The sequence below is a fragment of the Perca fluviatilis genome, chromosome 24 (genome assembly GCF_010015445.1).
Source record: "Perca fluviatilis chromosome 24, GENO_Pfluv_1.0, whole genome shotgun sequence".
NCBI classification, from domain to species: Eukaryota; Metazoa; Chordata; class Actinopteri; order Perciformes; family Percidae; genus Perca; species Perca fluviatilis.
In genome coordinates, this window is record NC_053135.1 from 10274672 (window position 1) to 10300722 (window position 26051).

General features: G+C 42.9%; 2 protein-coding genes across 2 annotated transcripts in view; one reads left to right on the forward strand and one right to left on the reverse strand.

The window, feature by feature from the left end:
* Nucleotides 1-359: 359 nt before the first annotated feature.
* On the reverse strand, nucleotides 360-12490 carry kpnb3 (karyopherin (importin) beta 3). Its single transcript, XM_039793200.1, has 26 exons — nucleotides 12327-12490; nucleotides 9285-9365; nucleotides 8167-8359; nucleotides 7922-8024; nucleotides 7707-7803; nucleotides 7504-7608; nucleotides 6777-6899; nucleotides 6440-6560; nucleotides 6226-6313; nucleotides 5972-6078; nucleotides 5767-5891; nucleotides 5450-5539; nucleotides 5130-5303; nucleotides 4769-4987; nucleotides 4587-4670; nucleotides 4353-4485; nucleotides 4104-4225; nucleotides 3529-3625; nucleotides 3231-3403; nucleotides 3010-3121; nucleotides 2847-2902; nucleotides 2565-2687; nucleotides 2140-2359; nucleotides 1820-2048; nucleotides 1561-1702; nucleotides 360-1401 (listed from the first exon to the last, which is right to left on the reverse strand). Exons 1-26 carry the CDS (start codon nucleotides 12405-12407, stop codon nucleotides 1315-1317), a joined length of 3285 nt encoding a protein of 1094 aa, XP_039649134.1. The 5' UTR covers nucleotides 12408-12490; the 3' UTR covers nucleotides 360-1314.
* A 1428-nt stretch (nucleotides 12491-13918) lies between these two features.
* The window catches only part of LOC120554679 (semaphorin-5B-like), a 31725-nt gene continuing 19592 nt past the window's right edge, over nucleotides 13919-26051 (forward strand). Inside the window, exons 1-2 of the mRNA XM_039793691.1 lie at nucleotides 13919-14115; nucleotides 18892-18941. The gene's annotated coding sequence lies outside the window, so the exon portion shown is untranslated. The remainder of the gene's footprint in view (nucleotides 14116-18891; nucleotides 18942-26051) is intronic.

Below are 26051 nucleotides of genomic sequence, written 5' to 3' on the forward strand. Positions count from 1 at the left end.
AAAACATGCATACAAACTAGAGGTATAAAATAGTGTGCACCTCACTCAGTTTTTAGAGATAGCTGTGGGTGAAATGATGATAGGTGGACAATGTAAAGGAGCATTTTTAAAAACACGTTAGCCTTTAGCTGAGCTTAACGGACTGGAAACTTAAAAATTCCAGTGACTTCCAGTTAGTCTGGTTGTCACCAGGCAACCAGCCCAGAATCCAGGACTCACTGGTCTTACATTCTTGTTTTTGAACAGACAAGATTAACATTTGAGCTTGCTATACACCCCTCACTAATTTTTAGTAATCTAAACAGTCACTTGGCGGCTCTAGCTTCACACTTAAGGGACAGAAATTACAAAAGAAAAAGTAATTTTCAGAATTCTCAAATGGAATTTTATTGTTGGTAGTTTCTGGAATTCCATCACATACCTGCAGGGCTGCAAAGGGGCAAAACCATAAAGAGTATGGTAGCACGCATTTAACAGATACTCTACAATTCATGCCATGTAGCTGTGACCAACTACAGATTATTGCGCTTCTTTTCTGAGAGCCCCTTACTCTTACACTGCTACCTAAAGGGCTGAGAACCGTTAAGCAAACATTTCATCTTCAGACTCCTTTCCTGTGAACAGCTATGGAGGAAAGCTGCTTAAATCAACTCACCCAGACAACGATGATGTAAATTTCCTAACTAGGTTTTCTAAAGTTAGCCACTTAACATGCCATTACTTATAAACATACCCTCTGAGCAATGGCAGACAGAGGCCGTTTCCCCCCAGGTAACACTGGGAACGCAAAAAGAAAAGAATACAAAAAAAAAAATTTCACAGGAGACAGGCAGTGATCGCCCAGTGTGCGTTTCCAACTCATTCAATTGCTCAGTCCACGAGAATGTCCTGTCCCCATTTCCCCCACTGCGGCCCCCTCCGAGTCCAACTGTCCAATGATGTATGTGTTGGGCGACCTGGAGAATGAGTCCCTCTGGGTTGGAAACAAAAAACGGCCAGAAGACTGATAAGACGGGGACTGACACTTTACTCTGGTTCCCACTTCCTTGGATTCAGGGTGAAAGTCTTTGAGGTGGATGGCCAATGTCCTCCATTGTCAAATATCCAACCTGCTCCCCCAGTCGGCTGAATGTAGGCGGAGTTGTTGAATAGCGTGGGTCAGGGTGGTGATTGTGGGCGGGGGGGGTGAAGGCGGCATCCATACACACACTACAGATCAGAGCAGGAGCAAGAAGAGGGAGTTGTATGGAGGAGAACCAGGAGCTCAACTTTTCTTCATGGGCTTTTTAAAGAGCGGGGAGGTGAGGGAGGGGCTCAGGCAGTATTCAGTAGGTCCTGTATGGCTTTCTGCTGCGTCTCGTTCAGTGTCGATACACACTGTGTCCATAACCCTGCCGACACCTGGACGACAACATAAAAAAAAAATTAAAAAAAAGCGTCAACCACTAAACAGCTTCATACACCAAGATATTGATTTATGTCTTTGGTTTCTTAGCAGTCAACAGTTTTTGATCCTATGCCCCGGTCAGTAAGACCTTATGGCGTGCGATAAAGGCTCACCTGTACTTGGCGGATGACGTTTGCCAGTCGTTTGCTGCACGCGTCTTCACTCTTGACCGATTCGTTTGCCACTCCGTCTGCGATGATGAGGAAGATTTTAGGAAGGTTGGCGTTGTCTGGTCCGAGGACAATGGGGTTGTTGCTTTGGAGAGAAGATGGGAGGGGGGAAAAAAAATAAAATAAAATGAGTTTGTACATCTCCTGGTTTAAAAAAAAAACTAAATCATTTCAGAAGGTAATTCCACAGAGGCTGCCCTACCTTTCAATGAGGTCACACAGGAAGTCAAATGTGTGGACGGCCTCCTCTTTGTCCTCGTTGAGCGGTAGCCAGCTGAGCCAATGGGGAAGGATCTCGTTGACGTTTACACACTCCGGCCGAAACCTCATGACCTTTCCTACGGCGGAGATGCAGTTCTCCGTAGCGTTGACGTTCTCCTTGGAGCGCGAGTCGGCTGCCTGGATGACTCGGACCAGCAGGGGGATGGCCTCTGGATCACGGAAACGGACAGAGACATCTCGTTAACTGAAAGCTGTAGGCTGCCAACAAAACCACGAGCGAAGACCAGCGCTAGGACGCACCTGTACAGAAAGGGCGGTAGTTCTCTCCGCCGTACTGAGCCATGACGCCGACGCCGTAGGCGGCTGCCTGCCGAACCTCGGGGCTCGTGTCGCACAGAGACTGCAACATCGGCCGCAGGAAATACTCGGCGTATTTGAAGGAGGCAGGGCTGCAGTGCTCCACCACGTCGTCAAAGATGCACAGACCCCACTGTCTGTCCGCCCACGGCCTGCTGGGACACTAAAGACGAGTCCAGTTAGTTACGGTTGAACTCCGTATGCGATAACCCCGCCCCACCCCATCCCACCCATCAGACTGACACCATCTGGTGGCAGTTTACACTTTTTTTTCCTCCATTGAACTTTAAGATAAGAGAACAAATACTAATGTGCATGATAGGACTGCAGCCAGTGCTCATGAGGATCTGAAAACAGGAAGTACTTACTATTAGCTGGACGATGAGCTGCAGCAGCTGTTCAAACCAAGGCAGCACCTTCTCTTTGTAACTGCTGAACACCGAGTGCAGGATATCCGACACTTTGGTCAGGATGTACACGTCGTTCTCATCCTGTCCCAGATGAAAAAAAATTGGGGCTCTTTCTATATCTATATATATATTTTTTTTTTTTTTTTTTTTTCTTCACGAGATCGTTTGACAACAATCTATTGGACAAAAATGTTTCAAGGTTTACGTAACCGCTGCTTTGCGGGAGGTGAAAATATTTACCTCGTCTTGTAAGGATTCCTCCACCTGCTCGTCATAGTCTTCATCCTGTCTCTTAGCTGGAAAGGACAAATGTTCTGTGAGGATTATGCATAAAACACAGTTCCTTGTATTGATTGAGATAAGGAGTTTTTGGGAAAAATTTAAAAATAAATAATAGTCTCACCCTGTCTGAGCTCCTGGTTCTTAAAATGCTCCTCCAGCTTTCCTTTCAAGATGCCGCCCAGCTCCTCAAAATGCTCGTTGTTCAGACAGCCATCTCCCATTAACTCAATGCACTTCAGAAAGAAAACCACCACTCCAAATCAGTCAGGTCAGAAATCCTATTCTAATAATAGAAATGGTACCAGGGGACATTTCAGTAAAAAAAAAAAAACACAAAGTTACCTTGGCAAAAGAGTGCATTATCTCTGACAGGACGTCAGAGTCTGGCTCCGTCCCGATGGCCTTGATGAGAGCGTCGCACATGAAGTGCCACATCTGGGTGAGGTAATCTGGTCCTCGAACCCGTGCACACTCCAGCAGCAGGGGCATGGACTCGGCTGCTGCCACCCGCACACGTGAGACCGTTAAGGAAACGCCCATCATCAAGCCGCTTATTCTTTCATATACACATATGCCACCATTTATAGTTCAAACTAAAAAAAAAGGTCAGAAGTCAGTGTCCGTAATAAAAAAAGGATATCATCATGGAAGTAAAACTTGAGCAGAGGAACCATCAGCTTCACCACCTGCTCCGTGTACTCCACAAAGCCCTCCTTCAGCTCTTTGGCGTAACACACCTGGAAAAAAACAACAGAGGGTCTCACTAACCGGACAGAGAGATCAACAATTCACATCAATCTGCCGCAGACCCCCCCCTCCCCCCTCAGGATCCTGACAGGTTTGTTTGGCAGGACATCTCAGGTGCTCCGGCTGTAGCCAAATCGACTACTCACTAGGGCCAGGTAGCGAAATCAATCCTTTTGATACTGACCGAAATGCCTCTAAAGTATTAAGTATTGAAAACATGCCTCGTCATTCAATACCCAATTTAAATACCTATGGAGCAAATCTCATCAGTGAGCCAATGAGCATGCAGCAGGCCTTCTACCAAGATCTAATAATGCTGGGGATTGGCTGTCTAACATTACATGTCTTAAGGGCAGGAGCTGAAAATTTTTTTTATTTGTATCGAAGAAAGTATTGTTTAGAAAGCGGTATCGAAGTCACAGTATTGGTACCGAACATTTTTGAACGATACCCAGCCCTACTACTTACAAGCATCTGGCAGGCCGTGGCCTTCTCCTCCAGGCCGGCCGTCTTGATGCCGAAACTCTGCTGGTCTCCCAGGTTGACAAACTCCCAGCCGTCATCCTCCGATATGTTCTCCATGTCCTGGGCTGCAAGACACAGGCGGACACATTCAAAGACCGCATCTTTCCTTTGGTTTTGTTCGCAGTGCCCACCGCTCTTTCATTGGAGAAGGGAAGTCCGTATACGGTCGAAAAGCACCGTTGGGTTACTTACTGTCGAGCAGGGCCACCTCAGGCTTGATGGAGGCCGTCTTCATCAGGGGGCCCATCACTACGGGCAGGTACTGCTGAAACTCCTTCCCCAGGATCTTACACATCCTGGCCCAGGCTGAGATCATGTACGAGATCTAAACCAGAGCAACAAACGCATGATGACCGGTTGACTATATTGCAACGTGATAACCAAGAAAAGTGCGAGGGTTCAAAGTAATGTTCCAAGGCTACCAACCTGAGGATCGTCGTCCTCCAGGTCATTGAAGTCGGTCTGGGTTTTGAGGAGCAGCTGCATGACGGCCGAGGCATCCGGCATGAACTGGTGACACAACAGGAGGAGGAGGACAGGTGTGAAGATGGCAGCCGAAGACGGCACTGGCTAGTTTGATCACACCCCGCCCCCCCGTGCAGACGTACCTTCTCCTTGCCGACGGCCAGGCCGATGAGGCTGATGCACTCGATGGTCTTGCCGCGGAGCAGCCGCAGCTCCTTCTGCACGGCGTTCTCGACGATGTGTTTGAGCGAGGGCATGAACAGGTCGTAGTACGGCACAAACTTCTCCTCGGCCGTGTCCGCCACCGAGGCGATGGACGTCACCACTTGCTCCAGGACCAGTTTGGTGCCCTTCTGGATCAGCTGGGAGGGGAGAGAAGAGGACACGGTTAGGACTCCTGACAGCCTGGCTGGATATAGACAGGAAGTAACACGGAGCAGAGTGACGCGTGTTAGCAGGGGCTACAATCCCAGACCGGTTTATCAAAAACGTGTACATTTGTACCTCTTGCAACTTTGCTACCATGATGACGTGAAGGTGCTGCACCAAGCTGTCCAGATACGGGATCAGCAGGGATTTAGGACAGTCCTCTGTAAAGTTGATGAGGGCGGCGGCGGCATGCGCCTGCACCCGAGGGTTACTCTGATCCTCCATGGTCTGAAGCAGGGCTGAGATCACCTGGGGAGGGAGCAGGATGCGGGGTCAGAGGCTTCTTAGTCCACACGGGTAAAGCTTTACTTTGTGAAACGGGAACCTGGATCATGTTTTCCCTAAAAAAATTTTTTAAAATCTACTGCAATAGATTGAACAGATCGATCAGTTACCTTGTCGTGGAATTTCTTCTGGAAGGTCGGCGCGAAGTCTGTGGCCATTTGTCCGATAGCGTTGCAGGCAGCGTAGCGTACCCTTGGGTGCTGAGGATTGAAAAAGCAAGCAGAGATCATTAAAAGTCCTGTAACATTAGTAACCACAAAAAAGCAAATGATTTTGGTGAATATCCATCCATCCATCCATCCATCAGCGTGCTCTCTAACGTCACTCCAGACCACAGAAAGCAAAAGCCAAGTACCCTGAGCTGAAGTAACTACCGTGTGCTGTATCGTCGTATTTAAACAATCAAGTCTGTAGTTGGGTTTCTTACAGGATCGGAGCAGAAGAGGAGGACAAAGCTGACGATCTCTTGGAGGATGGCCTCCATCTGCTGGTGGCAGCCCTCCCCGATGGCCGACAGCGCCATCAGCCCCGCGTGTCGGTACTTCCAGTCGGCTGGCGACAAACACACTGGGTTGAATACACGTTCACGCTTACCGATTTCATATTCTTGAGTCATCGGCAGGTTTACTTACGGTTCTGCAGCATCTGCATGATGTGCTGTTTGATCATGGGCAAAATGATCTTTCCTCCCAGACCACAGGCGATTCGGTCGAGAGCGCTCTCCCCAGCCACAGCATTACTGGTGGTGGTGGTGGTGGGGGGGGACACAAGAACCAAAAATCACTCGACACACAAACAAGTGTATGGACATTTTCAAACCTCTTTGAAGATACTTTATACATAAAATGTGGATTTGTGTCTTGATGGCGACGGCGCCAGGCCTTACCTGTCAAAGTCATCGTCCTCCAGCTCGTCAGCCATGGCCCAGTCGTCATCGTCCTCCAGGTCCACCATCATCGCCAGCATCTGGGGCACTGAAGACACAACACGCAGGTATTGCAACCGTCTAAAAAACGGTTCTGCCCAACTTCGTTGGGTGGCCAAAGCGTATTAGGGAAACACTCAAGTGTTAGTTAATCAACGGTGAACCACACGCTCACCACTCTGAGCCACAATGGCCGTGTGTTTCCTCAGCATGGCGGCCGCGGTCTCCGATAAGGTGACGATGACCTCGAGCGCCAACTGCCTTTGCATGTTGGTCAGGTTGGTGTCAGCACACAGCTGAAGAGACACGGAAACATGTTGGTCACACAGAGCTTACAGTCAAACTATTAAACGGAAAAAAAAAAGAAAAAAAAAAAATGTTCTGTGTCAAATGCAAATTTGATGCATTTCTCAGACGTTTCCATGCATAAATGAGCACGCATGAGTCATTTGGAGAAACCATCATATTTTTTTAAACTGATACATTTTGCATTGGTGTGCCCTCTGACTCACCTTTAGACAGAGCTGCAGAGTGGCCTCCAGGTTGGGTCTCAGGTATTTGGGTGCCGTGTCTGCAATTTCCACTAAGGACTTGAGCACAGAGTCGTCTGCCTGGTAGCACGACTCGTTCACTGCCTGATTAAAAACATCATAAGCTGGAGTTAGTGTTGGGTTAACAGTCGTTCGGCAGTGGCATGCTGCTGTTGCTGAATTTACACTGTCCCCACAATCTAAAGGCCTTAGCCTGCCCCTACTATCACGAGTCACCGACGTGAAAATTCTCACTAAACAGTTGAAATGGAGCTTCCGTTTGCCAACAGAAGTTCTTTCTCTACATAGCATGACAAGGAATAATAAGACTTGATACGCCTTTCAGAAAAAGCAAAAACACTGCAATAGTGTGCGCATAGTTACAGTAACAAGACGCCTTTTCCTGTATGATCCAAGCTAGCATTAGCTAATGCGTACATAGACTACAGGACATGTAACAATTTAGCTTAATGGGTCTCAAGAGGCTCATGTAGAAACTTTCACTGACGGCTTAAAAGCCATTACTGGTGCAAGGGTTGCATACAGGCATCACACTAAACACTGCTCTGGATGACAAGTTGTCATCCTTGTGGGAAACAACAGACAGCATCCGTAATGAATGGATGGACTGTAAAGCTGGGTCACACGATCAAATTAAAGCAATTCAAGACGACTCCGGACGAAAACAGGGGGGGTCCTGGGATCTTACCTGCAGGATGCCTGGCAGCAGGTCAGCGAAGTGCTTCAGCAATGCAGTGTTGCTTTCGTTTGACAGAACGAAGGACGCCGCAGCCCGAGCCGCCAGGGTGCGAATCTGCAGGAAAAAAAAAAAAAAAAAAATTAAATAAAATGTACAGTTCCTATAAATCAGGAAGAGAACTGCCCAAAAAATCACCTCTTGCGATATCTTACCTGTGGGTTTGCCTGGTCCTGCATGCACTGAACGAGCATGCGCTTGATAACCTCCATGTAGTGCTGCTGCTGGTTGCCGAAGATTCCTGGGAAGTTCCTGAGGAGGCCAAGACACACAAGCTGTCAGCCACCAGTACGTCGGTCTCAACATATGAGACGTAGGACGTCGCCGTGGCCTAAATAAACGATTTGGGAGGAAGCGAACTGGGTCTCACCAGAATATGTGCAGGGCAGATTCTCGAAGGTTGACACTGTCAGAGTTGACCGAGTCAAAGAGGAACTTGAGCACCTCTGGCCACTGGTTATTCCCGTCATCATCTGGATGAAAGACATCACAACAGTATCATAATGAATACCCTATATTTGACAAGTTTGTCACAATAAAATCATATAGTGAGAGGATGAGAAATAATATTGGGTAGTAAAAAAAAACAGTAAAAGTTAAGACGTTTAACTTTACCAATGAGGTTGCGGGTGAGCTCGGCTGCGATGTCGCAGACCTTCTTGCGGATGTTTGGCGAGGTCTCGTGCTGGATGCTGGTGAGCAGCTCCGTCTTGATGACCGTCTGCATCTCCAGGGTCAGGCCCGGGTAGATCTCCTCGAAGGACGACGACAGCAGGCGCCGCAGCAGCACGGCTGCCATTTGTTTGACCTGAGCGGGCAAATATATTTGGTTCCAACATTATGTCACGCGTCTCGCAATGGTCCCAACATGGAACGCCGTTATTTTTAACAAGCCAGTTCTGGTTTGGTCCGGCAGAGCGGCTATTCTTGTATTTGTTTGATCCCGATAAGATTATAAACCAGTTTATACTATAGCTTTCATTTGGATCTATTTTTAGGCAGTTTACCATCTAAACAGTGATTTAAAACTGTATGACTACAGCTACCCAACATGTGCAGGAACATTTAGTGGAATACATTTTTAGAGACAATGGTCACTCTTAAAAAAAATTAAACTTAATTTTGTATTATTTTTTTTAAACCCATAATCACATTGACAAAACCTGCAGCATCTCAGAAAAGGCAAAGTCACTCTCCCTGGGCCAAGCACCCCTCTGCCTGCTCCCATTTCAAGACTCTAAAAATACCAGCCTTGAGGTAAAGAAAAGGAGAGGAAGCATGAGGGACCAAGCAGCTGGTGGACTGGAAGTAAACATAACTGTTCAAATGCCAAAACCGTGACTCATGGCAAGCCCTAGTGTCAGGCCGTGGTAAGGGCACATGTGTGACGGCCGGACTACATTCTTAACATGCCGTCAATGTGGCACCTTCTCAAAGCAGAGATATTACTGTAACACGGACAGGATTCTCATTGTGGACTTTCCAACAATGACAGTACAAAATGCTTTCTAACTCCAATGTTCCTTCCTGGTATGACAAGGCTTTATACAAAGGCCAGTGATTACGCGCATTTCTAATTGGCTGACCGGTGTCAGTTTTCAGTACTATGTAACTTGTAAAACAGAAGACAACCACGCTGTGATTTCAAATCCCTTATGTTGTTTTGCTGCTTCTCCGAATCAGGCTGAAATAGCTCCGTAAAACATGTTCAGTGTGTGTTTCAGAGTACAAACCTCTTCTGCAGCAGATGCATCTCTGATGGCCTGCAGCAAGAATGTGATCTTGGTCTGGCCCACGATAGTGTCATAGGTCTCCTGCATAGAAAATGAATGGACAGTGGTTAGAGGGAGACATCCATCTTTAAATCGGGAACGCGTGTCCCCACACATGCGCAGTACGAGCGAGCATATGTCCCTCACTGCACGTTGACAGAGCGTGGTTAACACTTTTCAAAACTCCACGCGGACAGCGTTTGCCGCAATACGATGGCGAGCCGAAAGCGGCCGTGGTGCGGTTACAGACAGGCAGGCATAAAAGGGTTCGCAACGCCCTGGTGACTGACTGACAGGCTGAAGGTTATAGGGCAAGGCAACTTGATTTCTATAGCACATTTAAGCAACATGCAATTCAAAGTAGGTTACATACCATTAAAGAGCAGCTAGAAAGAAATCAAAGCTAAAATCAGGCTAAAACAGAATAAGATACAAGTGTAAGAAATTAATAATTATCTGATTTGATAGGTTGTTGGGACGGGTTTGATTTTGTGAGAGGTGTTAAAATGTTCTAAATAACAAAATGTTGTACAACTGAAATTTATTTTTGTTATTGCAGAGGGAAAGTAACGGAATCGAATTTCAGGTGCCAGTATAAATGTGAACTTTTGCCAACCCTACTCGCCCGAGTTATATCTCTTGTTGCAGTCACAAAGAAATGGCATTTTGCACATCTGTAGTTCCACGCTGAAACAGATGCTGAGATTGGTTCATGATTGCAATAATCTCTATGTATGAAATAACACGGGTGTGGCTATTCAAAAGCCACTGAAGGATTTTTTTTGGAACCAGCTACCAAGTGTTGATTAATCATCCAAGTTTGCATCTGACTGCCAACTCCTTATTTGATAAAAACTTTATTGCGTCTAGACTCGAAAACTTTTCCATCAGTGTTTAAATCTAGCAAACAAGAAGAGAAGTAGCCACAAAGTTCTACTGCAGTTTGGACACTTCAAATCTCCAACATCATGGGATATGAATCTCACCGAGGCCAAGATTTAACATGGCTGGTTGTTCTGATGCACATGTCTGCTGCACAATTGATTTGGTCAACAGTGTTCTTAAGCTGCTTAATTAAATATGCAAAAGAAAGGCTACTATACAGGATGCTCTGAGGATCCAGTGGAAGCGTGGGTGTGTGCTCTAAGGAAAACATCAGATGATCATGTGGAAGTGGTGCTAAATGGTAAACAAAGAGCTTTGTTTCTATTTATTAGGTGAAAGAATATGAACCCAGTTTACGCAGGAAAAACATGATTATGTGACCATAAAACCCCCTTAAATGGAGTACACATTCACATGATGAAGACAGAAGAGGGAGGAGCATTATTGTGGTGTAACAGTATGGTGGGAGAGAAACCGGATTACTGAACAAAATACGTTTAAATAGAAACCTGATTTCTAACAATAGTCTGATTTCTTGGGCTCTTGGCTCCCAGTGGCTCGATATCATGATCAATCATTTCCTATTTGTCCCGTAAAATCGTACAAGGTACAATTCCGGTCAAAGGTTATCCATCAGCTCCTTAAACTTATGCATGATTCATCATAAAGCAGTTTGTGGCTGCGAGATCGCACACACAAAGTAAGTTGAATGTCCCCGGCACTTCAGGATCCAGCCAGGTCTTGGGATAAGGACACCACCACCATCATCATCATCATATGTAGACAAAGTGCCATCTTCCATAAATAAGCTGAGCAGTAAAACCTGCCCACTAGCTATAGCAACCCCCGACTACTAAAGAGGAAAACCCCCACCACATGAAGACAATGGCAACACTTTCACTTTGGTCACTTCACAACTTTTAAGACTGCAACAATATTATACTTCATGACTTACCATCCCTCTCATCATCTATTGAATGGGGGGATGGACACTAGGGATGTGGACACCTACAAATGTTTAGTAGCTGTAGTCTTTAGCTGTTAATAGATGGGTTTAAAGTCCTCTACAGACGGATCAATTTCTATTGTGTGTGTGTGTAACACAGAAAGGGACTTTCTATAAAAGGATGAATTCCAATGAGCTTAGTATCGTGGCAGACGGTCAGTGGTTTAGAAAGAAAAACGCTGACGGCCAGTGAGGGGAGTGCGATAAGATTCAACCACCTCATCCAAACGTCGGATGCTGAAGAGGTAAAGTGTGGTAACAATGCTTTGCCGCGACTAATCGTGGTGGGGAAAAGTGAATAGGCCAGCCAGACTCAGCCCAAACAAATCCTCTAGATAACTAATCCAGTGAGGGGATGAACGGAGACGAGCCTTGGCGTGACTGAAACGAGAGATAATTCGCTTCACGAGTAACATTTTAACTAAACGACGAAAACCCCTTTTAAACAGTTGTGTTGTTAAACTGACTTTGGGATTAAAAAAAAAAAAAAATGACTGAAGGCCATTGCATAAGCACTGCTAACACAGTTACCTCGCCCTCTAAAAAGAACTGGCTCCCCGACGCTACCTCCCATCTGTAACGTCAACCACTGTTGTTATGGTGATCATTGCACCTATAACGTGACATGTGTGTCGGTATTTAATTTCCGAATTCCCCTTTCACTAATATTTTAGCAATTCATTCGGTTTAGCGCCAGCTTGCTAGCTAATGAAACTAGCAACACTGTAGCAGATCCTTAGCTTCGTGCTACTTCCTGTTACTCTACTAGCTAGGAGGACTAACTTAGCTTCACTGTCAGCTGGAGAATGTGGGATTGGTCCCCAACAAACGGAACATTTCACTTTTGAATCCAAACGGCTGACACAAACGCACACACAACCACACAGAGTCACGGGTGGGTTAGTATCAGTATGATCTGCATTGTGTCTAGCTACATAGCTTCGCAACATGGTGGAGGTAGTTAGCGTTAGTTTCGGCTTTCCATTGCACGTGGGCTATCGAGCTTGACGTGAAAGCTAGCTAGGCGGTTAGCAGAAGCTAACGTGGTCGCACTGCTTTCTACAATCGCCGAACTTGTCACTCGTGAAATCAGCTACGTTTTGTTATCTCACCTCTGATTGCTTCCTGACGTTGTTGTCAGGGCTCATCAGGTTGCCCAGCAAGAGGTAGAACTGCTGCTGCTGTTCCGCCATTGCAGTGAGATCCAAAAAGACCAGCCGGGTGGAGAAGCGGCGAAATGAGCCCGGCAGAACCTGCTTCGGTCACACAATGCTGCTAACGTCCCATTGGCTCGCTTTAGCAACTCTACTTGCCATTCATTGGACCAAAGACGCGTATCAAACGCACGCCATTGGCTTAGACGGGTTCTCAGCGTCTATTGGATGGAATCGACAGAGAAAAGCGAATGCGTTGTTCCTGTTAGCTAATAATGAATGACTAAAGCGCGGGAAATGAGTACATCAGTGCATTGTTATTGTACATGTATATTAGCCGTGATGGAAAGTACATTTTATATAAATCATGATTCATATGTCCCACCACAAACACTATCATTCTGTTTTAAAACCCTCTCAACATTGCCACAACATTTGGGTGGATAAATACAGAATTAAAATGCAGCTTCACAAAAATGTGATATGATAAAGTGTCAAAAAGGGTACTGTATTAACCATAGACTGTATAAAATAGGTAACGTTATTCTCTAAAAAAAAAATAGGTTATAGTTTGAAAAATGGTAGCTTTAAAATGAAAATGTCAAATTAGTAGTTCATACCTACTGGATTTAACTCAAGATTCTTATGACTGTTTTTTTTTTTTTACATTAGGCCTATATTTTGAACTTACTTCTGATTGAGTTTTGAATGAGAAATGTGTGTTTCTTCGTGTTATTATCCCTTAAATAAAAGGTTAAGTAAAATGGGAGAAATTTGTTAGAAATAATCCTATATACCTATTATATCTGCTTGTTCAACACCTAGGCCTAATTGAATCTGCATCATGCTTACCTTGACAAATTTGATTGGAAACTTTAGGATAGCATTCAAAACAAGAGCATTTATATATAATATTATGATATTACCCGCTTGATTTATATGATTAAAAAGTTGTTTACAGTTCAACCATACCAATAGAATGTGCAGGGTAATGTCCCAGTAGATGGCAGCCAAGCTATTTTTTTGTGATTTTTGCAATGCATTTTTCCCCCAATGAAGCCAGCAAACCTCTGCCAATAAAATCTGTATGTTTGCAGGTGAGATGGCTATGTTAAAAAGCTGCAACAGATTTGGAAGACATTTGGTGAACAGACAAGAAGACATTTGTCCTCCAGAGCAGTTTGGTGATGGTGAACAAGTAAGTTGAGTTTTTGTCTTATTTTCTTTGTTCTAATATCATTGTTCTGACCCAACATAAAAACAAAGTTAAACTAGGTTGTTTAGGAAATGTCTTATTATGCATCAAAGGGTCATTTTTTTTGTAACATTGTCTAAGTAGATTTGTGTCAGAGGTAGGCTATCAAATCATTTTTTTGCACACTGATTGGTTTACATCACACACACACACACACACACACACACACACACACACACACACACACACACACACACACACACACACACACACACACACACACATGTGAAATCTTCGACTGTTAATGCTATCATGCTGCTTACTCTCCAGACATATGCAACAGAGATTCCCGCAGAGTTTATTCTACATTTGGTCCACTCTGGCTCTTGACAGCACCCCTACTGGTCTGAATTAAACCTGCGACTTGCTACCGTTCCCAGAGCCTCAGCAGAGTCTAGACCTCTGGATAGCGGGCTGCACCATCTCTCTCTGAAACCTGACAACTTAAACCAGCAGCAGCAATCCCATACCATGATGAGTCGATCGTGAAAGGTAAGCTCTCGATTCATTTAAATGCATTAACTTTATTTCATGTGTAAACTTTGGGAAATAGTCCACATATCGTTTTTTTTGGTTTCAAGCCGTTTGAAAGAATAAAACACATTTAACATATGCATCATTCTAAAAATGAAGTAATATATTAATTAAAAAATGTTGTTAAATTTGGTAAATTCGCCATGGCATAGACGTTGTAATCAACCAAACAGTGTGTGGAAGTGTGTGGGAATTACATGAAAAGTGATTCTGCTGCTTTGTATATTGAGATGAAGAACATGGTTTATCATTATTCATAATTCAGGTACTTTTTTATGGTTTATGCTGATAAACATAAACAAACATTAAACTGCCACATTTTAGTAGAGACTGACAAACCTCTTCTAGTCTGGGTTTGCAGAGCTGCAGTATTAACGGTTTGCAGTCAATTATTCATGACATGCTCAAGATTCATCATTTGTATTATAATGTGAGAAGAGCTGATCCTGATAAAGCTAATACAAATATTTGCTCCAGTATTTTGCCTTCACATTTCAAATAGCTGAATGTGTCCATTCTCATTCCCTGTCAATGCTGTGTGTAGTGATAGGACCCTTTTAAGTTGTCTGCTTAAACAGGCAAAAGCATAACAGCCTGAGCAACAAAACTAGTGGAGCCTAAACCATCTTAGTTACTTTAGACAAACATAGTTTCACTAACAAACTTACTTAGTGGTTTGGTTTGTGTACTGTTTACTTTGTTAGGTCATATTAACTTATTACATCTATTCTAAAGACCCATACTGTGTCTTTGAAAATACATAATATACCATACTCAAATATGACACTTACTCTCTAATAGCTTGGGTCATGAGAACTTTTGACCTTAAAATGCAGATTACTCTGAGCTTTGATCAAATTTAATCCATCATGTTTCCTTTTTTTGTCAGCTATGCTTTTGTTCATAAAAGAATGGAAGTCAAAGGCTGAAGGTGAAAAACATTCAGCGATGTAAAACTCTACGATAACCATTGAAAAGTAGTTAGCAAGCAGTCCTAAGAAGACAAGGACCAACCATGTAGGAAATATCAGATGTATTTATTTAAAGTTTATGGTTAAGGACATATTATTATTTTATTTTCTGCCACTTTTTAAACATCACTTTACAACCTGAATGGAAACAGAGCTGCTAAGCCCTCACTACATACAAGGACTTACTGCTGCTAATATATAACCCCCTACATGGAAGTGGCATTAAATCATTAAACTGGACGCCTGAGCGTGTTACCCACAGACCTCCACAGTTTCACATGAGGTCAGGTTGAAGTGGAAAAGGAGAGAAAGATGGATTAGGAGAGAAAGAGTGTGATGAGAGGCCGATGGACAGGCTGGTGGGTGGTGGGTCCCCACAAAAAAAACACCCGAGAGGGGGGGGGGGTGTGGGAGCCCCTTTTTTTTTTAGAAAAAAAAAACAAACAACCCCCAAAAACAACCTTCCCCTTTTTTTTACTGGACAATGGAAATGAAAGGTTGGAAAGGAGAGCACCCATTAAGGGATTTAAACCAACAACCTTTTCAATCATAAGTGACATCTTGGTAAAGTTTTGAGATGCTCCGTGAGATGCTGCTAACCCTAACCCTTGGTCAAGAAATAGCTCAAAGGCTAACTGCTCCTAAAACCACAATTTTTCATTTTTACATTTCTATTTCTACGTAAGTAAATAAACAAGATATGAATAGTAAATAAGACAGTTTTGGACGGGTTTTTTCACATAGGAAGGCGCTAGGCTAGCAGCTTCCCCCTGCCCCTATTTTATGTTACTGTAAGTAAGGCTAAGCACATCATGGACCTACACTGAGCTAGGTGAATTTGATATCTCATATTTAGCACATTTCTCATGACTTTTTACATTAGCATATTTCCCAGATGCATATCATCATCAAGTGTCCTGGCTGCGCTGCTTGTCTAACCTCTAAACTGCACTTCTACTTGTGTGTGTGTGTGTGTGTGTGTTGTGTGTGTGTGTGTGTGTGTTGCTCCAGTAGAAAGGTAAACCTCAGTGACTGCTGGGTTTTAAAAAATCAACACAGCCAGGTTTGTTTAAAACGGAGCGAGCTGAATGTTTGAAGCATTAAAAGTCAATATTTCTTTGTGACACACAGACTTGTTTCACAGTGGAGCGCTATGTGCCGGACAAGGCATCCATTGAGGGCTGTGACGTGGGGTGGTGGGGGTTCGGGTGCTGGTTTTGGGGGTTAAGAGTTGTTGGTTAACCACTGTAGGCCTCCTTCGCAGCTGGTGATGGATTAATGGATATCATTGGAGATTACCTAATATGCTTTTTAAATTCAGCTCTACGGAGGGTGTTAGCGGCTTTCAGCGACAACTTTTTGCCTCAGTCTCACTGCTCTTATCAGTGTTTGCTCTAAAAGCCCACAGAGAAAAAAAGCCTCCTAGAATAAACAGTGCATAGCAGAATTATCTTGCCTTAAGCCCAAATGTTGGAATAGTTAAAGCTGTACAAATCAATATTTTCTTATGTATCAAAGGTGTAATGGGAAATTTGTTGCTGCCCCCAAGTGGCGGAAAAATCTTTGCAGGTTTAAACTTCAATTTTTAGGAGTTAAGTTAAAAACTTAATTTAAAAGTATATTTCATAATATTAATATTAATATTGAGCAAATCTCGCTAAGACAACTTTGAAAGCCTGTGATTAAAAGTAGTGAAAGGGTAGATTTGCAGTAGATTTTTTTTTATACTGTTCTGAGACTAAACTGATTGCTATGATTGACAGGAAATCAAAAATGTACAATGCAGACGCTACTAAAATGGTCAAAGGTGCTCAAGGTGCTCAGCTACTTGATTTTAACCTAATGTGCTCGGAGGTGGACACAAAACAAATTATTTAGGCTTTTAAAAAGACGCTGGCACTTAGAGGCAATCACAGGTGGCTGAATGTGCTCTAAGCCAGCACTAATACATTTTCAGAATCATACAAGGTGATATAGAAGTCATGTTCACTCGTCAAGTTGATAGCTTGGAGGCCATCTTTCAGCTCCCCTGAAGTCCGCTGTTCTCTGTAATGTTCAAACCCGGCCAGCTTTCACTGATCCTGGTTTGGTTTTACTCAGCACCCCCCTGCGTCTCACTGAGCCTGTAATCATTCAGCCCCAGCAGTGACGGGAGGGCTGTAAAAACAGAGCGGGAGGAGGTCATCCTGAAGTTTGCACAGGAACGAGCCATTCATCCTCTCGGGGGGGTTTGGTACTCGGCTGTGGTGAGGCTGATGCTGAGAGAGATGAATGTCCTACTCTGTAAAGGTTGGGGATGAGGCCGGGAAGTGTTATTTGTCTCATATGCTCTGCTGGGAACGCGGGAAGCTAAACCATCCTGTCATTTTTCAGCGGATATGATTTATTGGTGCCATTAATTTTTGAATGGGAGGTCATCCCTTCCCGCTTCTACATACCTAAATAATAAAAAAAATAAAAAAAAAAAAAAAATATTTTTTTAAAACTAGATTGGCATTTTTGTAGATATGCGTGATTGTTTTTGTGTTTAAAAAAAAAAAAAAAAATTTTTTTTTTTTTTTTTTAATAAATATTTTTTTAAAACAAAAAAAATATATTTTTTTTGAAAATGACTTTTTATTATGTTTTTTATGTTGTCCTCGACCAGGCTCACCTCATCGATTTCCAAAAGCTCTCTTTTCCCCGTCCATACTAAAAAGCCTAAGGCCTTATAATCAGATGCATCCACTCTGGGGGCCATTTTTGAAAAAAAACAGAATTTTCATTTCATCCTTGACCTTGGGTACACATACTGAATCTATGATAAAGTAGTCCAAAGTAAAGGTTCACTTACTACTTGAGTTTAGGCTATTTTACCACAGAAAGTTGAAAGTAATTGATGCTGTGAAGTTGGATTTGAATGAACCTCAAGGACCTAAGATTATGAAACTCAGTCAACAGATACAGGGAGTGGACACTTTCTTTCTGTCACTGATGGCTCACATTAAATTAAACCCTGTTTAATCTGACTTTCTGCCTGCTATCAGGTGACTCTGGAGGCCAGACTGGGTTTCTTTGTTTAGGCAAACAAAACGTTTGTCTGAGCTAATGACATTTGCTATTGACTCTGCCTCCTCGTTCATTTGCACGTTGATGATACTGCAGCTGTGCTCGACCAACAGCGAGACTCATTTTGTATCCAAACCATTTAAGATTGACATCCGATCACTTTATGTACATTGATTTAGATGCCAATAGTTGGAAGAAGTAAGCCAACAGCAACGTAACTCAATGCATTTTACTTATAAGAGGGTTATAAGAACACACAATTAAACTAGATTTTCAGGTTTTGTTTTTACTAAAAGAAACTGTGTTGGGCACCCAGATGGCTCAGTTGGTAGAGCGGGCACCCATATATAGAGGTTTACTCTATACTCTATTCTTGGATGTTTCTTTTTTCTTTTGTCATTCTGAATCCAATTTAACAAGGATTGTTTTTGGCAGTTGTTTACAGTTTGGCTGATTACAACCTTAATCTGATCTAATTTCTTAGAATAAAAAAATCAAAGGATAACAATAAAGACACACACACTCACACAGGGCAGACATCCCTCTCTATTCAGAGAGTTAAGTTTGCTCTGCACAAACAGGAATGCTTTGCTCCCCCACATCTCCCCATCCCACACCCCTTTACTCCCTGCACACACACGTCACGCGTGCCACTGTGTGTGTGTTTTGTGTGATTCAATTCTCCTCTCTCTTGTTTCTCTCTCACCATGTGAAGGAGCTGTGCCACCCGTTTGTCCTCCAGAGCAGTTTGGTGATGGTGAACAAGTAAGTTTATTTTCCTGTATATCCCTGTGTGCAGTGTGTGTATTCATGCACGTATATATCCCATGTGGAGGTTGGCTGTTTCAGTGCAATTACTTATTCTTTTGTGTTGTTCTTTCCGTCTTTGTGTCTAAGTCGCACACTTTTTGTGGCTGTTTTTTCTGCCTGTCTGTCAGTTTGTCATTTTCCTCTCTGCAGGCTAATTTCTCCTATAATGATCTTTTAAAATGACCCACAGCCTCTCCCTCCCCCCCTTCTCATTCTCATCCTCAGCGTATATCAATCAATCAGTCTCCCCCCGCGGAGACTACATGTTGCATGGATAGGCATGTGTTAACATTGGAGGGGTTCAGGTAATGTGTAGTGGATATTTCCTTTGTTCTGGCTAAAGCATGAGTGCTGAAATTGGCATGGGGATGGTTTAGGAGAGAAAGGCAGAGGGGAGACAGAGGAAAAGCCTGGATCAATAGCCTCAGTCTGGATTCAAAAATATTGTCTGAATGAGTGTAATATTTTTTTCTTTTTGAGCGTGACCATTCAATAGATGAACAATTGGCCTTTTATAAAAAAAATGGCAATGTGGGAACTGGACTGGACCCCTCATGGAAAATGACTAATAGGATCAAGGCACACATATTTAATTGGCTATTCTTTTTATGGTATTTTAATGGAGAGTGAGGTTTGAGCCGTTACTGTAAAATACATGGCATCACTGAGATAATAAAACCCAAATGTATAATTTAACTTCCATTTACAAGACCTCCTCAAGGGGTGGACAGTATTTTAGAAACACTGTTAAAATCGTATTGAATCCAAAACAATAGCTTTGCATCATACTACCTTTTGTGAAGGTTATTATGATACATCGTTTAAAGATTGTCAGATGTCAAACTCATTAGCCCTGGGAACTATCTTGCACTTTCTTGACTTTTCTGGAGCTTTGAACCTCATCTCACGGTCTTCCTTAGTGGATGGAGTTTGCTCACTTGTCATCACATGACCTAAACATGGAGCATCAGTCATGTGATAGATGGTTGTACTGGACTGGTAATGGTTTGGAAAAAGATGGCAAAGAGTATCTATAATAATACTATTAATAAAACGGTTGGTGTGGATTGAATTGTATGATACATTTTTGAGGCTGTGATTGTGCTGTAAGTAATGTTTCTTTCTGTGTGCCTCTCAGTCCAATCATATGCATGAACTTATCTTGTTGACCTGCACTGGAGATAGTGAGATGGTGGATGCACTTTTGCAAAAACTTGGTGTAGTTCCTGAGGATTTATTGCCTCTGCATAGCGCCTTATTCATTTATTACAACTATTGCCCATTTTAGGCAAATAAATCCTTTCACTCGGAATTTTTCTTTGCACGTTATGTCTTGTGATTATACTTAAAACTGCATTCATCTATTTTGACCGCTCGGGGGCATCGCTTAAGCTAAACAAGCTAACCCCAACAAGCTAAGCTAATTGCAGGTCAATTTGATTCATGTAAGCCCAAATGTGCCCAACTGTGTCTTTCTGCTGTTTGGTGCTGAGCAGATAGATGTAAGGAATGGTTGGGCATACCTGTAATTTTTAGTCTGATGACTTTTCTTCAAAGTGGGAAAAGTCTTGATAGTGGAGCATTTCCAGAGAATGCAGAAGGTATGCGATTTATACGCGCTAGTTGTGTCTTTTTCCAGAAATCAAAAGAAATGGAGTTCATGATAAGAGCGCAGAGGGAGACAGAGATGAGAGAGGGGAGATAGGAAGAGAGGGATCAGTGCAGCTGTGTGCCTCTTTAGGATTCCTGCTCTCTACCTCCTCTAGCCGGGGCCAAACCGGCATCATTAGGTTTGGCAAATTACCCGAGTAGCCATTGTGGCGCAGCCATGGCACGTTAGTGTGTCTTTTAACTGTGGCTAAACTCAGTCTATTCACTTGTAAAAGAGAGCGGCCATTGGCAGATAGTTGGCAGGTTGCACAGAGAGGCCATTCACCCCGGTAGGAAGGAGCTGAGAACACTGCCTCGGAAATGGTCCTCTCTGAATATTTTGATAGAGAGACTTTGGATGCCCTCTCAGTGTCTGTTTGCTCCAACTGAACTGACTTCATTGATAATTAATATTACTACTTTTATAGGTGGGTCCTACTGTCGAGTAGGAGCTGCTACTGTAACAGTCAGAGAGATGTTTCCAGATTTGCTTTTGGTAGCAGCTGTTGTTTTGTGCGCCCTCCTTATTTAAGGAGGAATTTGGGGTTTGGAATCCCAGGTTCTTTGGTTTGTGTGTGTGTGTGTGTGTGGGTCGAGTCACTGTTCCTTTTGATGATATTTGGATGAAGTCCAAGTACAAGAGAGTTTAGACAAGAGGCTGATATACAAAGGTCAAATGCTGGACTCCCTCCTTTTATTTTTGATGCCATGGAGGAACAAATGACGGGGGGTTTTGAATAAGGAAATAATTACTTGTAATTAATTTCCCTCTCATATATCACCTCAGTAAAAGAGGATTTGTCAATATTTTATTGAAACTCACTTCAACGTGTACACCCAGCATGCTCATTTTGTAGCCTGTGTAATCCTGGTGGAAGTGTTATTAAGCAATAGCTGTTTTGTAAGAAATGACTGAAGAGGTTTTACTCATCCTGACAGAATAAGAAACAGCACCTTCACAGTGTCAGTATGGCGCATTCAAACTTAGTAAGCTTAGTGGTCCCATTGCCACAGAAGAGGTTTACCCATGCTTTACTCCCCACTCCTTCGAATCAACTCATTCATATATAAGCAGTGGGTCGAAGGTATCCAAGTGACACACACCGTGGGAGGGCCTCCTGAAAAGAAGACTGAAATGTTCTACTGCTTCAGTTTGTCTGAAGACAAAGCCAAGAGTGCTTGAATAGAAAGTTCTTTAAAAAAGAAGAGAGGCTCCCAAAAAAATACTCAAGTTCCATGTTACTTTAATTTTGTAAGCATGCTTGAAAATCTTCAGATCAGTCTCAAGCTTGCAGACAACGAGGAGATTAAAAAAAAAAAAATCTTTCTTCCAACTCTAAGGTCCAATAACTTGCTACACATCAAGTTCTAAAACAAAAAATGGAGAGTTTGCCAAAAACCTCTGCAGTGTTGTACAACTGTTATGAAGCGCTACAGGATCACTACTACGCTGTCCAAACACATGTATCACAGCATTTTCACCGGAGACTCTGGAGGCTGCAGCTAGTTCTGCTAACCGTTGTAGCATTAGTGTATGGGTCGTGAGATGACTGACCGTTGAAGTTCTTTGGATTCTTTGCTTTTTGCTCATGAATCACTGGATAATTTCACATCTTCAGGCCCCTGAAAAAGTACTTCAATAAATCAGTCTGAGAAAGAAAAATCACCCTTTGGTTAAACTGACCAGCACCTGTAGATATATGCGTCGTGTGACAAGAGGTCACAAATAAACATGGTTTCTTTTTAAGGTGTTAAGTAAGTCCAAAAAGTTGGGAACCACTGATTAAAAGGGCTGATGCCATCCTGATGTGTATTGTAAGAGCAGTATCAGTTAGGTTATAGTCTGAAGTGTGAGAAATGACAATTTAATAAACCCTATATTGGCGGAGAGAATTCTGATTAATCGATATGCATAGGTGAAATAGTTGAACCTTTTTACCATACAGGGCCAATTCTTATCATTGCTTTGGTCAACACATCTCATGTTCAGTATCAGAGTGAGTTGGTTGGTTCTATAGTTTCTGGAAGACATTCAGAAGAACTGTAGTCTGATGATTGTAACCATTACTCTGGTTGGGTCGGTTCGCCAATTTGTAACTGGGGGGCGGATGCATATTCCAGTATGGTGTGGTGCAATGTGGCATTTATATTTAATTTACAATTAATTATACTATTAGTGTTGGGACTGCTGTGAAAGGCAAAGAAGCATGGTGTTAGCATCCTCTTTTAAATCCCCTTATAAATAGGCCACTGTTTATTACCAATAACAACAAAAAATTAATATATACCTTAAAAATAAAGAGTAAAGAGTAAAAATTTCAGGACCATATTGGAGATCATTGTGAAATTAATGTTATTCTCAGAGAGGAATAACAGGCAGATACAGAGCTGCAATAGATGCTAAAAGATGTACACCATACACGTCATATGTTTTTTTAATTATATTTTTATGTTTATTCATTATTGATACAGCCACATCTTAGACTTTATGCACGGTGGCTGTAAGAGGGTTAAATTCTTGGCAGTGTTCCTCTCTGTGTGGATCACATGTTCGCTCCGTGTTCCTGTGGTTTTCCTCCCACAGTCCAAACACACACGGGTCACATGAATCGGGGACTGTATTTCTAATCTTCTCAAAGGTTGTTAGGCTTTATGGTGTTTTTCCAACACCAATGCTCTGACACGCTCATGGCTCCAGAAAAAACAGGCATGAATGTTTGCCCGCCTTTACTTCCTTCTTGTCCAGCACTGGTTTCCTCCCAAATCTAAAATATTTTGACTGTGTTCTGGCTGATTTGACTCACTGAGGACGCATTGTGATCACTCAAGCCACATTTGGAAACATGAAATGACCAATCCGTCAACTTTATATCACCCGTACTCTAGCGCTGACAACACAGACAAGCTTCTGAGGTTTTTATTCAAGACTGTCTTCACCTGACAAGCGGCCCCTTGTGGTCATTGTAGTAATGGCTGTCCTCTATCGTCATAAACAAAGGCAGAAGCACCATAGCGCAGCAAAAACATCCAGGAAGACGATCGGGGGTGGATGGTCGGGCGTACACCGTGTCCTCAGTGTCTGACTTTAACACAGTAGACCGCTGTCTGCATGCTGTCTCCTACCAAACAGTCAATGTTGGTTTCTTTTAACTAGGGATCGACCGATACTGGTTTTTCAAGGCTGATACCGATTATTAGTAGTTCATAAAACCAATAACAGATATTTGGAACTGTTTACAGTGAAAATGAAAATCTTTAAGTCAAAATTAAGATTTTGGAATGTTACAAACTCCAACACAAAACCTTGTTTAAATGCTTTAAGCAATTATTTAATACATTAGAAACTTTCAACATAATCCACAGTAAAAGATAGTCAGATAGTGTTGTGAGCGGGACATTAAGTCGGACTCAGTGGTGAGTGAAACCGAAGCAGAGGGACGGACACAGAGCTGTAGCGGAGCCAGTGTAGTGTAGCACACTTTTCGGTTTTTTTTCAGGCAAATAAAACGCTGATACAGATAATCTCCAAACTGCCAAAAAACAGCCCGATAATCGTCCAGGGCTGATAATCGGTCCATCCCTACTTTTAATCATGACTACGATCTTTCTCTAAGCTTAACAAAGTACTTTTAATTGAGCAAACCTTAACAGAGGTGGTGGATCTGAAGTTGCTGATACGGGTCGTTTGGAGAGCACTGACAAAGAACTTTTTGGTTATTTAGGTGTGAGGACTTATAAAAAATGAATAAGCATGCAGTCTTTTGCTAAGGCTGGTCACAGTGTGAGAATCTGAATCCGAACATTTCCTACTAACCCCTGAAGAATCTGACTGACGTCTGCTGCTGCTGCCCCTCATTGCACTGAATAGACAAGTCCCAGAACACTAGGCTTCTCACTGGCCAGCCTTTGCGCGGTGAGAGGAGCATGGCCACATGCTTCATTAAGCAACAATGTCAGACCCAGCAGGTTAAAAAACCTCTGCCTCCACACACATTTAGTCCCCCTGGTGAGCAGTAGACAGGCAGACATTCACTGCCTCCATTCTCCCGAGCACATCGCAGCTGCAACGAAGCTGGTCTAAGGGTTAAAGGAGAGTGGGAGAAGCTTAACATATCTGCTGAACTGTAGCTTAGAAGAACTTTAGTTTCTTTTGCAATAAATGTAAGTAAATGGTTGGAAGATTATGCCATTTTGAACTAGTTTATCCTTCAATTTGACAGACTTCAGCTGACAGTTCAATTGCTTTCATGGCTTCGACTGATATGACAACTTTATTTATTAGTTCATTTGTCAGGGACAATGCAAAAAACAAAAAACAAGGTTACTACCATGGTACAGATGGTTGCATATAGGATTTTAGTCATGGAGAATTTAAAATAGGATCAATATCGATGCAGCAGAATCAGGGATATCGTCTTTTTTATGCCACGTATTCTTCTTCTTTGTCAAAACCTGGTGCCTAAATTACCAACAATGCAACTCGAGCTCCAACAGTTCGGCAAAAGATTCAGGTATGTTAACAGGGGCGTAGCACAAAATTATGGGCCCTGTAGAAAGGCATTTTCTATGGGCCCCTCCCTGCATCCACAGCTATTCATTCTAGCATCTTTTTGGGTCCTGCTCACATGAGGGCCCTGGGTACTCAGTCCCCTTTCCCCCCCAGTCCGACGCCCCTGTATGTTAAGATAGTAGCAAATAATGTAGCCACTACCCCCTAATCTCAAACAGAGTGCTACATAGGTCTGGTAAACTCACTTTCTAACTCTGCACCCTCAGAATTTTTTCATTTTCAAACTTGTAGTCTTCATCTTCAACGCTGACTCAGTGACATCACTTGAGGCAATTTATCAGACCTTACGCAGCTCCCTCTGAGCCACCAAGGCTTTATACAACTTTTATTATATATATTTGTTTACATATGCAGTACTCCCCAACACCTAAAAGAAAATCCAGCTGTGTGCATCTCATACTTAAAATAACTGTGAAGTTGGCATTGTCCTTTTGACCTGGATGTCCGTATGTTCACACAGTGCTGAGAAAAAAAGAATTGCTGTATTTTACCTGTTGTCCTCATTGTTGGAGTTATTTGGCATCCTCAAGGGAAGTTTTCAGACTACTTTCTTCACTGCAGGTTGTTTGACATCATGGCCAAATGTTGAGAAGTAAGTCGCACAAGTCCACAAAGGTCCACAGTTGCTGGCATTCGTGCACACATAGCATTATCAGCTAATTCTTTTAGCATTTTTGTGCCATTTTGTGACACTCTATGTAAAAGGGCCTTTGCTATGACCCCTGGGCATCTGGCCATCATCATTATCAGATCATCATCTTTGAGCAGACTTGATGTACATAAATGGATTTTGATGTTGACACAAAGACCCTTCATGTGGCTCACAGTTAAAAGTTCACACCCCC

What these genes read in the sequence shown, in the direction of transcription:
- kpnb3 (XM_039793200.1), bottom strand. Translation starts at nt 12,407, where the DNA reads ATGGCGGAACAGCAGCAGCAGTTCTACCTCTTGCTGGGCAACCTGATG. An exon ending in TGAGGTGGCCCTGCTCGACA is followed by an intron (nt 4,226 to 4,352) that starts GTAAGTAACCCA and finishes TGTGTCTTGCAG; the next exon opens with CCCAGGACATGGAGAACATA. An exon ending in CAAGTTTTACTTCCATGATG is followed by an intron (nt 3,404 to 3,528) that starts ATATCCTTTTTT and finishes TAACGGTCTCAC; the next exon opens with GTGTGCGGGTGGCAGCAGCC.